The following is a 17,589-nucleotide window of genomic DNA, read 5'->3' as shown; positions in this document are numbered from 1 at the left end:
TCCCATCTGGAATATTGAGTAGAAAACCTCACGCATCATTAAAGAAAAGGAGAGTCCTCAAAATAAATGAAGGTTTTTATAAAAGTAGAGCTTTGTTAGTGCCTGTTTAGGATGACTGTGGTTCGATGGGATTCATTACGGAGGGAGTGAATGCTGATTTTCTAATATGCTTCGAGAGCTTAACAAGGTTTTTAGAATTAAATACTTGTACGAGAGGTAACAAGATGCGAACCTCGAAAAAGGTTTAAAGGTGGTTCATGAAAGCTTCGAAGAAAACGCAATGATTACATCAGTTCCCTGAAAATTTGCCAAAATTCGAAAAGGGCACGTAAGAAGGTGATCAAAGCTTCTTCCTTTCATGACAGCTTTTTGTTAATTGACTTCTACTTTGGCTTTCAAAAAGGAATTCATTGAAATCACTATGAGATGGCCCCATGCTTGAGTTTAAAAGCCCCATTTAAGGGTTCTAAAACTATAAAACGGAGGGATGTTTAGACTGACAACCAGCTATAAATTTCTAGGAGCCAAAATGAAACATGAGGAAAAATTGAGTATCAAGATTTGAAGACTTTGATCCAATAGCAAATTTTGCAGTATGTACCTCGGTAGCCAAAGTCAAAGTAGTCCAAAAATGTATAATTGGAGTTGACCATTATAATTTCATCCATCTGACAATCTGCTTTATTATTCTTGTTAAATTATTTTTAAAATCTTTGTATATCCACGATTGTAAAACTAGTTGCATTAATAACCAAATGAAATATTTTTTTGGCAAAGTCTTCCTATCTAAATGAATTCGATGCCTATATACATATGTATGTAAATATGTATATTCATATGTATCTAACTATAAGCATGTATACAAACTCATTTGCAATGTGTGTACATATTATCGCTTCAATTGCAATTTGTCGAGCACTTGAACTGCTTGTTGCAAGAGCGAGAGTACTTGCAGCAGCAATACGCCATTCAACAAATACTATAATGCAACAACTTGTTGTTATTGTTATTATGTCGTTGTGTGGCCGAAATTGCAATTCGGCGTAAAGTAAGCTAAGCAAGTGGCTTGAAAATATAAAAAAAAATCTACACAAGTGATAAACAGAGAGCACATAAAATGCCAACTATCCGAAATTGTGTTGGTTTCAACTTAAATGTGTCTTTCCCCAGCGTCCAGAGATAACTTTGGGCCGCTAACCAACCAACCAACTAAATCCAAAGGCAGTGTATCACACCCAACTGACCGACATTTAAACATTTACACATTTACGTTGAGTCGAAATTGCCCTGAGAGCTTAATAAGCAGTTTGGTTTTGATTGCCGTCGACATTTTTGTGTATGTAGAATTCTCAGCCGATTACATTTGCACTTCACAAATTCAATTCAATTCAATTTCACACTTACTTGCTGGCAGTATATGCACCAGGCAGGGGACGGTTTGGCGTCCCACCGAGTTGCTCGCCCAGCAGGCGAGCGTTATCAGCTCGGAGTCGGTTTGTGGCAGATACGTAACGGTGCTGACCAAACCATTCGAAGTGATTCTCGAATTGAGCACCTGAAAGTAAGAGCATACAAAAATGTGGTTAGATTTACCTCGAGTATGAGTGTGTATATATGCATATGAGAGTGTGTGCGTGTGTGTTGTTGGTGTAGAATTTTCATATGCGCCCAGATTTAAGTTTTCATCCTTGTGTTTTGAATGGAGTTATTAAAATAAATATTTATTTTCCATAAATATGAATGCGAGAGTGTCGGTCGTACTAAATATAAGCACTTGTGGATTTAGCATGAAATATCTTGCAAACACTGGCGTGCCAACAGTGTTGCCATACTGTAGTGAAATGAAAGGCAGAGAAAGCAGTTAGAAAAAGTGAACGCCCACATTTTAGACAGTGGAAGTAGCAGAAGCGGAGGAGGAGAGGAAGTTACGGTAGCTGCACAACTGCTGATAGCAGACACACACACAGTCATGTAGCGCTGAAAAGTATGCTTCGTTGCATATGTATATGGATGTGTGCGTGTGTTTGTGTGTGGATTGCGCACAGGAAGACATAAATAATTTATAGTCGCACAAGTTTATTAGATTTTCCTGTAGTCACGTACGCTGCCGGCTGTCTCAAGCGTCGATGAGTTGTCTCTGCATCTTTACACACTCACTGCTGGACGGACGCTGACGGCGCAGTCACACTGTATACATATATACATATATATGGAACAAATGCAGCGTTGCATGCCGCACTGACGTCGAAAGCGAGTGACCACCAAAGCAGCTGACAGTTGGCTTCACTAGCCTCTTGCTTATATGCGTGTGTGTTTGTGTGACTTTAAAATAAACCAAACTCAAATGCAATGCAATGAGAAGGAGTTATAAATACTTTTTTCTTGTACTTTTAGCATTCTCGTGAGAATGTAAATGTTTACGTGCGTCCAGCCAGACAGCGTGGCCAAGACGCTGAGTGTTGGCGCCGTCAATGTTATAAACACAACGGTATAATTGAGTCCCGAAGGTGTTGCGCTCGTGGATTTGTAGAAGGCACGCAAGCATAAATGGAGCGCTTCTTCAGCGAAAGTTTATTTATTTATATGAACGGCGGCGAATGGTTAACTAAAAGTGGCGCGCACACAATACAACAGATAATAACGAAAATGGAAGGTTAAAACGTGCGCGAATGCTGTAAATGCAAAAAAGTATCTATTTGAAGAGTTGTGGCTTAATCCACACGGAATTGAGTTACTTTTTACGTTTTGTGTTTATTTACTTTTTATAATTTATCGCAAAGAAAAAATGGTCGCAATTGCACGAAATAACTTTTTGAAGTCGTAGTTGGCACGTGCCACTCATGCTTTTGTATTTAGAATAAAATGAAAAGAGATAAATGACAGAGGCTGCGAAGAATATTTGCTTAAAATGTTGAAAGAATATATTTAAAATGAAAAACAGTGTAGAGTTTCGTGTTTAATATTATGGCATAGTTATTTTCGAAAAAAAAATTAATACACCCAAAAGTAACTAGTTGGCAACTAGTTTCGTTTAGAAGGGTTGAAAAATTTATTGAAAAGAAAACAATTTTGTTTATGAGGTTTGCTTTTAATTAAATTATATGGCAGTTTCAAAATAATTTTCAAAAAATCAACTAACCCGAAAGTAACTAGTTGGTAACTAGTTGAGTTGAAAAACGTGAAAAAACATATTGAAAAACGTGAAAATTTTGTCAAAACTTTGGGTTTAATTTACTATTATGACAGTTGTAAAACATTTTTGAAAAATTCTAACTCAACCAAAAGTAACTAGTTTGTAACTAGTGCGTTTAAAATTAGTTGTTGTAAGTTAATGTGCAAGATGCGACTGCCGAGCATTGAAAACTTTTTAAAATAAAAAAAATGTTCAAAAGGAACTAGTTGGTAACTAGTTATAGTCCGTAATTGTCTTTGTTAAAAAACTATAAATCTCGAAATGAAAAAATTTTGAACGACAACTAAAATTCTTATTCATTTCTCGTTATTAGTAGTACAGTAGCAAAGAGAAATAAAATTCCCTCTCCGCACTCCATAAACGATAACCAGTGAAAAAATACAATTATTGATTGGCCACAACATCTAACCACTTAGCCATATATCTATATCAACTCCAATACACACACACAGATAAAAATGTGAAAAAAAAATGAAATCAACATCATACTAACCGGCGACACATTTCTCGTGTTGTTGTAGGTCCAACTGAATTTCACCGAGTCCGGCGGATCGGCATCCACTTCGCATTTTACCTGCACCGAGTGCATATTCAGCGCACCGATTGATGTTTGCTCAGTGCCCGGACGACATCTGGGTGAGTCTGCAATTGAAGAGGAAAACGATTTATGTAAATGTCTTTGATTTTGGTTTTTTTCGTGCCACGCAAAAAAGAAAATGAAAATATCAACAACAACAAAATGCAACTAAAATGGAAACTAAAACGTTGCTCGTGGCTGGCAGCAGAAGATGTGGGCGGCACAGCGCTGTTGCATTCGTTACACTGACATTGCGGTTGCAAACACTCTAGGGACAACTTATATATAATGCTATAGCTCTCTACACATTGGTATATATTTAGGTGTATATGCAATCAAGTTGTGTTTGGTTTTCTTCAAGTGCCTCAAGGCGAGTAATTAACATGGTTCACTTTGGTGTTGTGGTTGTTTTCTATACACGCACACATACTTATATGTGTATATATAGGGATGTGTTTGCAAGCGAACGCGCTGTGCCACGGCACATTTTCTTTCATATGAAGGTATTTCTATAAGTTTATTTGTATGCATTTTATTTTATATATTTTCCTCACTTAAACGATACTTTTTGGTCGAGATCTACTTGCATAGAGTTACATTAAGGTTTATATATATACTTAAATAAGTTCATAGTTCTTCCAAAATATTGTTCCGGTGGCATTTTGGGGGTCTCAATTGCTCTGCAAGATACTCTCAGATAAGAAAATGTTTTTATCGAGGAAGATGTTCGACATTCCAGTAGGTGTTTATCTTCCAAAGCTTCAGTTTTACCATGCTAAGCCTGCTATTTCGAGTGGTGATATGTCTATCATAAAATATATGATCTATAAGATATCTGTAGCAAAATATTAGAATATCCTAAGTCAGCTAAGGTTAAGTAATACCTATTCGAGTCTCGATTATGTGACATATTTTGTATACCTGGAAGAATTTGAGGTCATACCTAAAAATGTTAAGCTTCGAATGACGAAAAATTATAATCAAGTATACAAATTCATGATTTTTACCCGAAATATTAATTATTCTTACTAAATTTGCCAATGTAGCCAAAATAGATAATATAATCCTTGAGTCCCTTTACTCTTTCATTTTAAAATTCAATAAGGGTTTAAAAAAATCACGAATATTAAAGTAAATTTTATGGAAAATAATCTTGAAACCTTTACTATCATTTCTAATCGATCTACACCTCTCATTACTTATCTTAGGTGTAAAACACTGCTAATAATTAATAATGCGCCAAAATGTATGCTATATGCTGAATATCAATATTTTGATTATATGATAACTGACCACCACTTAGGAGATAGTGAATACAGTTACTTTTTAAGGTCCCGGGTTGAAAAAAATAACTTTTTACAACAAATTGCTCTTTCTGAAAATATTTTCCTACGTGGGAGCCATTCTTATGCAGCTTCGTTGAGGCAGAAGGATCTTAATTAAGTATAAGTTCAGTTCATAAAAAAAAATAATGTCCTTTATATCGACAATTTCAAAATGTTCAACCTGTTCAATGATAATAATCCAAATTTTTGAGAACTAATGCCCAACAAAAACGTATCTGAATTTTGAGGTTACATTCATTATCTCTTAGGCAGTTTGAAATATACTCTGAGTAGGTTTAACATCAGTCGTTAGTTTTTATATTAGTATTCTATATGTAACTTATTTTTAAAAAGATAATGTTCCTGCCTACGCCCATGAGTTCTGTAGTTGAACTTATACAACTATATATTTATAAGCATTTAACTGTTAAACTATTCCCAAACGTAGTTGCAAGCGCATGAAGAAAAATATATATTATAGCGATACCGTTATTATGAAGCAAATTATATGTGCCGACATATATAACATATTCAAGTGAAGGGTACATCGCTACTGCAACTATCACATACTTATGAACGCACGAATTGGAGCAATTTCCAAAGCCTCCACTGTTAAGTTTCTATAAGCAAGTAAGTACGTATAGGAGCACATACCATAGAGATATACCGAGCATGCAACAAATAGCCGCCTGCAACTCATTGCGGAAGTCATTTACTAGCACTTAGCCGCAGGGTAAATGCATTGCTGAGTATCTGTGAACCCTTTACAAGTTTTACAGTTAAAGAGGACGTACGAGACTGTTATAAAGCAACGAGGCAGCACAAAAAGTAGATTTATACACTTGAGTATACATACTCAGTTTCAATGGTAATCGCTTATTGAAATGCCTTTATTATTTATATGGCGATTAAGATAATAAATCTGTGCGAATTTTGGCAAAATAAATCTTTACGTTACATTTTGGTGAAATACATGAAATACATTTGAATTCACATTGAATTTATAAGTGAATGTGTAAGCCAGAGATACCAAAAATTCGCATTTTTTTGGGGGGTTGAGTTGCTTAGATAAATTAACATGTTTTCCTGTCAGCAGTTGTAACTGTTATAACTTAAACGAGAAACGCTGTGACATTGGCACCACCCAGTTAAGAATAGTGTCGGGGTACGGAGAAATTGATAACCCAGAACTATATTTGCAATTGATAAACAAATAAAATATTTAAATTTGAGCACACAAGGTGCTTGTCTTGGCTATAGCGCGCCAAAAGGTAGGCAACGATTTTTTTATTTGATATAAAAATTAAATTAATGGAGAGTAAATCTTCTCTTCGTTACCGTTTTACGATTTTATATCACCAAATTAATGGAACTCGATATTAAATTCCACTTTTTAAGTTCTTCTAACTGATATTTGTACATGACTTTACTAAAAAATTGCCTACAGGTAGGCAACACTTATTGAGCATGTTTCAGCTCTTAATAAAATTTAAAAGACTAATTGGATAGACCGAAAAAAACGATCTCTATTTGTTAGGGAGAAATTCTAGGTTTACTGGGTAACACATGCAACTACAAGCCGTATGCAAAGCCCACCAGAAGTTGCGAATAAAACCATAAAAAGAAGACGCAGAAACAAGTATAACTAATGCCAAAAAGCCGAAATAATGTCAACAAATTTACCTCCAAAAAAAAAAAAAAAACAGAGAAAGAAAGAAACCAAGAAAAAATTGCGGGTAGAAATAAAACATAAAATTATCAATGATATTGCGCATAAACACAACGCTAGGGGGCGGGGCTTAACAATACACGTCGAATAAGATGTTATGCCTGCTGTTTGCTGCTTTCTTTCATTCTTGCGCCGTTTCTTTGTTTCACTGTTACTTGTTTTCCACAATTCAAGAGTATTTTGCAGCGCGTGTCACAAATGCCTATATGTGTTCGCATTGTCTTGTCACCGCCCGTTGTCAAGGCTCCACACTCTTTTTTTGCGGTTTCTTGCGGTTGTTGTGATTTTTTCGATTTGTTTGTTGTTGCTTGTTTTCCATTTGACTAACGCATCATTTTTATTATTTCTAATGCTTCGCCTTGTTTGAATTTTCATTAATTATTCATGACATTCTTGGCTTACGCAGCGCGATGCCAAGGTGAGGTGAGGGCGAGGCCGCCACCGATGAAGCTGGTAGCTGGGGCTAAGGCTTGGTATGAGAAACTACTCGTACGCGTACGGACGGACAGCAGCGGCATAAGTTTTATGATGATGATTCTGCGTCTGCAGCTGGAATCCACTATCCACTATCCACCATTCACCACTCACCACTATTCAAATTCAAATTGCGATACAGATTCAGATTCAAATGCGCTGCCATTGAACTGTAGGCAGTGAAGACTGTGGCTTTTGCATATGTAAATCGCTTGTGAGTTTATCGTTGGTGGCGGCATTGAGCGCTCTGCTGGGAACCTGAACTAACACTGTGGGTGGAAAAGTCGGTGGGGCCGTTAGTGCTCTTATACGGCTTCAGCATTATAGAACTTTAGTTTGTGCAGTTTATTCATATGTGTCATTTGTTTTGCAAATAATATCTATTTTTCAATTTCATTCGGCTTTGGATTTGTTCGTTTTTTTGGCGTTTTTTTTTTTTTTTTGGTTTTCTCGCTCATTTGTAATTTTTATGCGTGGCTGGGGAATTGACAAACATTTGTCGAACCTTTCAACTCTTCTGAGATGGATTAGAGCTGATGTGGGGCAGCATGTAAATCGCTGCTTTATGTATGATTCAAGCATATGCTATGCCGTGTAAACCTGAACCTGAGTTTGGTTGCGTGTTTTTTCACTGTATAATGGACATTGTGCATAAATTTGTGTGGATCCAAATTAAAATAAATTTATCACAAAGCAGGGGGGAATATGTAGATGAGTGCTGTTATTTATACTTTAATCGACTTTCCAGTTGAGTTATTTGGTTTGTGATTATTTTCACAAGTCATAGTTACAGTGCATCAAGTAAATAATTATGGGTACCTATAGGGTTCTAACCTTGTTTAAAATATATATTAGTAAAACTTTTAGTGTTTTTTTTTGTGTTTTTAGAGGCAGGTATTGAAACGAATAGTGGTTTCTTGTTCGTATAATTTATTCGTTGATTTAAAACAAGTATTTTTTGAAGTTGGAGATAATGGTCAACAGGTGGCTATCTGAGTGTTTAAATAGTCCGTAAAGAGTTTTTCAGAAATTTTTAAAATATTTTATTGAAGACAAGAACCGTCTTTAATGATTTGTAGACAGTCAGAATAATCCGATGGTTCAGAGACCCAGTGAAATAATAACCAATAAACATCCAGTTATGTTCTGAGCTAATTGGACAACATATCTGGTAGAAATCTAAAACTCGAAACCAAAAAAATAGAATAATGAAGCACTGAATGAACCTTTACAGTATTTGTAAGTCGAATATTTAAGCTTCGTAATAAATAAAAATAAGTTTACAATTCATAAAAATTTTATGAAGCAGGTCAGTTTAAATAAATTAAGCCATCTAGTATTATTTTCTAAACATATACATTCTAACGATTTCCATTAATTTTCATGATTTTCATTTACTTTTCATTTTATTCCCCTTTGCATTGAAAAGTCCCGTTTAAATCGTCTGTAAGTTCTCCTGACAATTGTCAAATGTGGGGATTTGTAAAAGTCTCACAGCAACTCACGCCCAGTGACGACTTTAAACCCTCAAACAGAGTTACACTCACGCTCACACATATGTAATACACAAATAATATGTGCTTATGCGCCGCTCATGGGTATCCCCAGTCAATATTTATTGAAACACTGCGAATAATTTAACGCACTCCACAGGCGTGATCACAAGGGGATTTGCTGCAAAAACAAAAAATAAAAAACAATAGGGAACCATGACGACGACGAAAGGCATAAAAGCCCAGACCAATGTGCCATATGCCATATAGACGCTATTCAATGCAAATGTACTGTTATGGTATATATAATATATTATTTATTGTTGTTGTTGTTGTTGTAGTATAATGATGCGGGAATAAAGCTGTCGGCAGTCAAATCGAGTCGAAAGTGCGTTCGCGTTGGGAGATCAAATGTTGTCAGCAGGCGAAATCCCCGTTATTCACATTACATGAAAGTGCATATGCTATGCTGTGCTAGGTTATGCGAAAACATATGTGCTCGTGTAGGGACAGTAAGGGAGCAGAAATTGGAAATGATTTAATACTTTTTTTTGGAATTAAAAAGAAAATATTCGATTCATATTTTCAAGGCCTTTATTAATATCGGCGAAAAAATCACTAAGGAACTTAGTGTGAATTTGTGGAGCTTGGGTCGTAGACATTAAACAACTTAATTTAGAACCCACGTCATCAGGACTTAGCCCAAAACATTTAACTGGGTCCTTAAAAGAAGTGTCCACGCAAATGTTTACCATCTTCAACGATCGTTAGACTCTCAGAAACCTTCAGCCCACTGAGAGAGGGATCGGTGGTTGCAAGTAGTTTTGATCCCCTTTTCCAAATTAACCCATATTTGGGTGCTTTTCTAAAGGCTTTGTTAGCCGCGTCCCGGAAGAAGAACAATGTTTCACAGTCTCACAGTTTTCTACCAGCATTAAAAACAGTTTTTTTAAGTACCGCCTAAAGGTAGGCAACAAAATATACTTGCAATGTCCTTATGCTATTGAGAATTTCTTATAAGACTTATTCGCTCTTCGTATCAGGAGAAGAGCTTCAAATTATACATATACAAGAAAGATGGACGTAGTAAATACCGTTGTTAATTAGAAGAAAGTGGATAAGAGCCTCACGAGCTACCTTCAACTGCCAATCAATTCAGAGATTTCTCTGGTTTCCTCACCAGAAAATTCAGCGTAGCCCTTATTCTCAGAATTCGCCAAGAGGTAGTCTTAACAAAACATGAAAACTTGAGAAACTAATAAATTATCTCCTGAGCGCCTATATTTTTAACTTGTATGACCCTCACGGTGAATCAACAAAGTTGTGGCAGCTGGGTAACGTTTATGTTCTGCGAATTGTGGCACAACAAATCTGCATATCAATGTTTCTGTCAAAACGTGAAATTTCCATTTGAATTGATAAACTGAGATTCACCAGCGCCAACTCTGCCGCACCGCTTCCACCGTCTTTCTGCCACTTGCCTTTGTTCGTAACGATACAGCGCTACTGCTTGCCGTAGCATCTTCAGCGATGCCAACAGCTGAGTGTGTGTGTGAACTTTGTTTTTGTAACTTTTGCATAAATTTCCAAGTGGATCGAAGAACTTCGCATTTCATTGCGGCTTAACATAAAGTGCGCCAGCTAAAGCGGCGCTCGACTGGTTGGTGGGTTGTATGGAGCCACAAGGAGGTTAAGCATTGCTGAAAGGCAAGCATAAAGCAAAAGAAATGCGTATGTATTTGGAGCTTGAATGGATTTGCGGCCTAATCTGAAATTGATACGCTTCGAAGACGACGACTCCACAGCGAAATTTGTAAGAGATTTGAGTTTTTTGTTTGCTTTGTCGTTTACTTTTTATCGGAAATTGTGAATAAAATCAATTGAATGCTTAAGTAAATATTAAGTATCTTCAGTATGAGTGCAAATATAGCGGTATATATATACTATGTTGGTAGTTAAATGTGTGAGGAAAATATTTACAACAGTTTAGAAATTTCTTATACTTTTAGTTATGGCAAAAGACAGTGAAAGCGTAACATATAGCAGGGGATGGAAGCTTAGAAGAGAGGAACTGCTAAAGACAATTTTTCTTTTTTCTTTTTTTGAGAACCGCTCTAAAATTCTAAAAGGCTTAATTGAGCCTTAACCCTTATATAGCTCACTAAAATGTTCTCCAAAAAATATCCAGAAAACGCTGCATCTTAATTGATTAATAAGGACAAAATATATAAAAAAATCCCTCATATAATTTCAGACCCACCCTATAATCCCTGAAATTTATATCTGAACTTTAATCCTTGTGTTCCAGGCTCTAATCTTTTCCAATAATATCAAATAAACGTGGTATTTGATGGTATATGGTGGGATCATAAAGAGAGGACTCTTTTGATTTCTTTAGATCCACCCTAATATGTTTTCCTTTTATATTTTCAAAAATAGCACACCATAGATACACCTTAGAAATTGAGAAATTGAGGTATAATAAATCCGTATAAATAACTGAATAAATATTTAAAAAATATATATAACTCACATTGCACTTTCAGCGTCAGGCTGGAGCTACGCGTCTCTCCTTCCGTATTGGCCGCACCGCAAGCGTAAGCTCCAGCACTTTCGCGCGCCAATTGAGTCAGATGCAGTATCTCGGTGCTCTCGCCGGACATACGCATGCCCTGTAATGAGAAAAGAATTGTGAAATGATGAAATATTGCCATGCAAAGAACAGTTATAATGAACCGAAATCGATCACAAAAAGTATAAAAAGAAATGAAGCCCAAAGAAAAAGTCTGCAATATGGCTACCTACAATAATCATTTTACCGCAAATGAAACGCGGATTCCCGCACAATTTCCTGCAATTACTGTAACATTTTTTAATTTTGGGAAAGCTCGAGCAATCAGCGAGAAAATTGCCGACAAACGCTTATTATTTAACCCACAAAGCGATAAGAAAAACGGTAGGTGGGGTCACAAATTTGGGCCTCATTAAACATGAAAGCCGCCAATCGGACAGCCGTGTCAAACGATTGCAGCGCGTAAAGCCTTATTGCCAATACTTCCGCCGCTTCGTCCGGCAATAAAAACGCCTCAAGACACCGCTCTACTGCCGATCCCACGCCAAACGCCGCCTTTCATATAATTTCCTACTCAATTAAGTTTCATCCGACTTAAGTTCTTTTCCTTGTGCTTTCCGTAAAAAAAACCAGTGACCAACTTTATTGAATAATTCTTTTATCATATTTTTTTCATTTTGATTTTTTTTCTCCGCGCACTCAAAAGCTCGGCTCTCTCATGCCAGTCAGCGTGTTGCCATAGTTATTATTATTATTCGCATTTATCTACACTCGCGGGTGCAAACACTTGTGCCGGGGCTTTTGTTGATGGCCGCGTGACAATGGCGGCCCAACAACACGTGTTCCGTATAAATTTTTAATGAAAATTTTAATATACTTTACGTTATGATGTTTATTAAATGGCGCTTGAAATGTGTATTGACAGAGAAGCGCAGTTGGAGTTGCCATATTTTTTTTGTGATTTAATGCTTTCACTATGAAAAGAACTTCCTGCGTTTGAGCGCACATTTTTATTGTTAGCTATTTTTAAGTTTTTTTCATGGATTATCAATCAATATTTTAGTGCCAGGCAATAACAATAGGTGCACATCTACATAGTAGAATGGCGAATAAATACAACCTTGACAGAATACAATATCGGAAACTGAAAAACCGAACGAACAATTGAATGCTTCGTTATGAAGACAGTCAGTTCGTTATTCCATTATTTCGCACTAGAAGTTGCGTGGAAACATTTTTTATATACTCGGCGCGTAGTAGAGTAATATATTTCTTATCAGTATTTGCTTGCAAGCCTTCTTATTTTCCAAAGAATTGCCATTATTTTATTTAAGTGGAGTAAATTTGACCTTTGACCATTTGGAAATTTGTTTTCAGGCAACGGATTTTAGATTTAAAATTTACAGGTACTTCATTTCTGATTGAAGAAGAATCAGGTTTCGATTAGGTAAAGAAGAGTTTAATACATTTTATGATCCAGTGTTCTTCAGTGATAGCCAGTAACTGTACGAGAACTTGGTTTTACTGAAGTAATTTTCCTTCTTCCATTCTCCACCTGCATGCCATCTTAATTTACTAAGACGATTATGATTTAAATAATAAACTAACTCGTTATAACATTAAATCCACATAAATCTTGTGTGACAATTGAAGTCTTCAAAACGTTGAATCGGAGAACAATGCTATTTCTTCGAAATGAAGATATAGAAAAAACGCAAAAATAATTTATAATGATTCTGCAACAGCCTTTTCAAACAGCAGTTAATTGATCAATTAACTTAATCGGCCTTTACTCGATTAAGGCACTGAGTTAACTCGATTTATCATACAAAAGAAAATTCTTATTTTACAACATTAATTTTTAATCGAATACAAATCGAGCTGAAGCTTGTTTATTGTTAAACAGCAATAAGCTGATGAAATCAATAAATTACTACTGAACATCAAAAACAAACAAACAAAGTTAATCGAGTAGCCTACTGTGTGAAAATTATAATCTTATTGTATTAAATTAATTTGTATGTGCGAAAAGGCTTCGCTTCTAAATAGAAAAACGTTTTCCATCTAAAAATTACGATTATCGGTATCATACGTTAGTTTATTTTAAACTACTCCGGCTAATATTCAACCTCTTGCCAAATAGGTTCGCATTCAATCTAAACTTTAAATAAATTAAAAAAGTTTATTTGCATGAAAAGTAGACAAAAACACGTTAGAATTTATTTGCGAAGAATAAAATCGGATATTCTATGATATATTTATAGGAAGCAATCATTCCAAAATTAAGTGCAGATATGAAATAATTACTTCATTCTTAATATATGAAACTAAATTGTATGAATAGAGAGCTTGTCCGAAAGACAAGTTGTTTGAGTAAAAGCTGAGCTTGCCGATAACTAATATTGCTTTAGACACTAAAATTCTAAAAAAAAATGTTTCAGAGGCTTCTTTTGTGTCAGAGCATATTTTCTGTGATAATTTACACGCCTTTTGATTCATACAATATTTTAGAGATGTTCTAATTTGGACTTTTTGAAATTAAAAAAGAGAGATGAAAGATAAAGAAATTAAAAAATAATTTTGAATAATGAATATGGTATTGTTAATAAAAAAATACAATATCAACAAATTCTAAGTAAAGCTTTGCCGCATAATATGGGAGTACTAACATAACCCATAATTCGCTTAATGCATTTCTTAAGCTTTCAACGCGCTACTTAACAATAAAAAGTGCTTAACTCACATTTTGATTGTTATTATTATTACATTATTATACTTTTTCAACACACACAAGGCCACTAAGAGGTATGCAATACAACACCGAACAATGGTGGGAACTTTCAACACGTGCAATTACAAACACACACACACATACACATCTATAGATATACTATTTACAACAAAAATGCGAGCCAAGTGAAATTACTAAATAAACAGGCAATGTCTTTATGCGTGTAAAATGTAAGCCAGTGTGCTGCTAGAGAGATTAGCTGACTCAGTGACACAGAGCTCAAGCGACATTAAAATATATTTATGTATATATACACCTGTATGTGTGTATGAGTGTGCGTGTGCAACTTGGTGTAGCAAGTTAATTGAAGGTTGGCTTTGACTTTCACGGAAATTATTATAAGAACGACAGAGCAACTTGGATTTGCAGCTAATGAATGCTGATGCTGTGTTACCGCAAAAATTTATTGTACCGTTAATGCGCACGCCAAGGTGGCGAAAGAAGCTAAATATACAATCACACACATACAAATTTTCGAGAATGTTTGTTGGTGTGTGTCGTTGTCGGTGGCGGTGGTTGTAAGTTTGCTTAATTAAAGTCAAATGCAGTGGTGCGAGCCAAAAGCAGTCAAAAACCGAACACTAATGAATATGAAATTAACAGTTATGGCAGGCAGAGCTTTTTAGCTGTCACGACACTTGTTGTTGTTGCTTTTGCTGGGTTGATAAGCTTTATGTATGGCTGTGGACAATCAGCGTTGCAGATTGTGCGGTTAAAAACGTTTTGGGTATGAGAATAGGTTTGGAATTGAAACGTATATGAATATGTTTGGGTGTGTGTGTGTGTGAGTGACGATGAGTTCGTAGACGCCCGTAAGTCGACCATTTAGCTGCCAGTAAGGCAATTTGTAATTGTAGGACGCGAAAAAATATGGCAACTGTCACACACACACACACACACACATTTTGCTGTAAAAGAAGGAAACAGCAGCATTTATGCTTAGTGTACACACCCGCTCACCCCCCGCAATCACCTTTTTGTCACTCCACCATGAATGCGCGCTCTGTAGACAAAAGGCTCGGGCCAAAAGACATGCAAACACGCCCCAACAATTTCAATTATATTTATTAATGTCGTTTTTCATTAGGGAAACATTTTCGTTAACCAAAATGGCAAATGGCAAAACGAATAAATGTATGCGCGAAGAAAATGGAAAATGAAATATAAAATCGCAAATAAAAATAAAAAATGAAAATTACAAATAAAAAATAAAAAATGAGTAGAAGAAAATCATACTTGAAATGAAAATGTCTTGTCAACATTTCGCTGTCGCTAGTTATACTCATGTTATATTGGTTATTGTTGGCGGTGTTGTTGTTGTTGAAATGAAATTTCGCATTTGTTGAAAGCACGCCTATTTGGCGCTGAAAAATTTGGGGGGCGGCGCAGAGCAGCCGCTCAATTTAAAATCGCACACAGAGACACACACAATCCTACTGTGACCCGAAGTCGCTATATACACTCTAACATAGATATGTGTATGTTCGGTTCGATTAACCAACGTTGTGTCTGCGCCTTTGCATTTGGCCTTCGTCTTCACTGCTTCCGCTGCGCCCAACCGTTGTTACTTTCGCATCATTTCATGCGCGCCACTCAACAACAACAGTTTGGCGTTTTGTCATTACTTTCCATTTTCCGACAACGCGAAATGAATTTAATTTTCTCATTTGGCAAGCTAGAAAAGCAACCAAGATGCCGCGTAACAACAGAGCGCACACACAGACATAAAAGTACTTAAACACAATCAGGCACACAAATATGCGCTCCCACATGTCTACCAGCAGAAAGAAGCCTTATTTTTTTAGCGCGCACAAGAAAAAAGATTGCAAAAAGGAAAATTCACATATAAAATAAAATTACTCATACGCTCAGGTGTCCCATTGTAGTGCGCGCTTCCCTTCTGCGTAAGTGCCGACAGCCGACAGCAGCAGCTTCAGCAACGGGAAAAAAGTTGCTTCAATCTCCTGTTTGAATAACAAAAACGCTGATTGCATGTGATTTTAATGTTAAATGGTTAATTTGGGTAAATAGCGGTTTTAATGTTACCTCGGAGAATGTGCCGCAGCTGAGTTAGAAACATAAAACTTAGTGTTGTTGCATACGATGGCACACACGCCAGTAAACATGAAATGAGTAGCGTTATACATGCTTGTTGAAAGCATATGCTAGTTGCGTTGTATTGTTGTTGGAGATATAAATCTTTTGCTTTTTCTCTCCCATACTCGTACATTAGTGCTAGGCAATGTCATTACTAATTTTAATGAGTTTTATTATAATTTTTATGGGTTGAGAATTCTTTAGACTGTTTTTAAGTCTTTTTTATAATAAATTATTATTCTCAAATAAGAGAAAGGCGGTTAAGGAACCAATATTCTAAAAATATATGTAAAATTTATATTCGCTTTGAATCAGTACTATTGTGGTTAGAAATTACTCAAAGTTTAACAAAGAGGCAAAAATCGTAAATATTAAAAAAAAAAAATAAACATTTAATTTAATTAGTAAATATTAAAAAAATAATATTAAAGAAATAAAACCCCCAAAGTTCTAAAATTTATCACTTTCAAATATTTATTGCTTTTTGCGAACAAATAATTGAAATACTAGAAGTTGATACAGTAATAACAAAACAATCGAGACATAATTAGGATATCAAATGATTTATACTTTAGAAACTTTTTTATGGACTCATTTATGTACTTAGAAGAACCCATCTTCAATAGACCACAACTAATATGCTTGCTCTCTATTCCGATTTTAAAGAGAAGATACTATATAGTTGATTTCTAACTAATCAGTGTCTAAAACTGCCACACGAAGAAGAAAACTCAACCCATTCTTCCAAAAAATGAGAATTTTTGCATAAATCTTCTGGAACGGCAATATCTACGTCTATAGCATCTGAGTCAGGAGCTTCAAAGAGCATTCCTCGCCAACTAAATGCAATTGAAGTTGAAGTATGTGCACCAGGTGAGAATAAATTACAGCAGTCCAGCCCTACATAGACCTAATATTACGTCATTAAAGTTTTATAAAGGGTATTTGTTATGTACTCGTAGTTCTAAGAGGAAAGAAATGCATATAAATAAATTTTAAGGCCAATAGTTTGGCTTTATTAATAAAAAGGGTTTGTCATTATGCATTAAAATTGATTTTGAGCTAGCTCGAATAAATTGCAGCCGACGGAACCAATTTTCGACCACTTTTTGCGGCAAAGCCGTCAGTAAGAAACGTTATCCCGAAGCTTTTCATTATGAAATAACAAATCAAACTGCGTATAAATCAATTAAATTAACAGCTGTCAAACTCCCAAGTCCGAAAAAGTATTGCCTCATTGAAAACCACACGTCTAAGAAATATATTCATAAAGTACTAATACTACATAACCCCTGAATAATAACATAATCTGGTATAAATGGTATAAAAACAATAGTA

General features: G+C 35.6%; 1 protein-coding gene across 3 annotated transcripts in view; it reads right to left on the bottom strand.

Moving 5' to 3' along the window:
* LOC105211383 (hemicentin-1) overlaps window positions 1-17,589 on the bottom strand; it is a 454,397-nt gene that overhangs the window by 53,177 nt on the left and 383,631 nt on the right. For all 3 annotated transcript variants that reach the window (XM_054226373.1, XM_029039671.2, XM_054226375.1), the window contains 3 exons: window positions 11,325-11,463; window positions 3,687-3,835; window positions 1,405-1,555 (listed from right to left, as the gene is read on the bottom strand). In XM_054226373.1, the coding sequence (XP_054082348.1) occupies window positions 1,405-1,555; window positions 3,687-3,835; window positions 11,325-11,463 (439 nt within the window). The remainder of the gene's footprint in view (window positions 1-1,404; window positions 1,556-3,686; window positions 3,836-11,324; window positions 11,464-17,589) is intronic.

The sequence above is a fragment of the Zeugodacus cucurbitae genome, chromosome 2 (genome assembly GCF_028554725.1).
Source record: "Zeugodacus cucurbitae isolate PBARC_wt_2022May chromosome 2, idZeuCucr1.2, whole genome shotgun sequence".
NCBI classification, from domain to species: domain Eukaryota; kingdom Metazoa; phylum Arthropoda; class Insecta; order Diptera; family Tephritidae; genus Zeugodacus; species Zeugodacus cucurbitae.
Note: the sequence above shows the minus strand (reverse complement) of the source record. Positions and strands in the feature narration are given on the sequence as shown.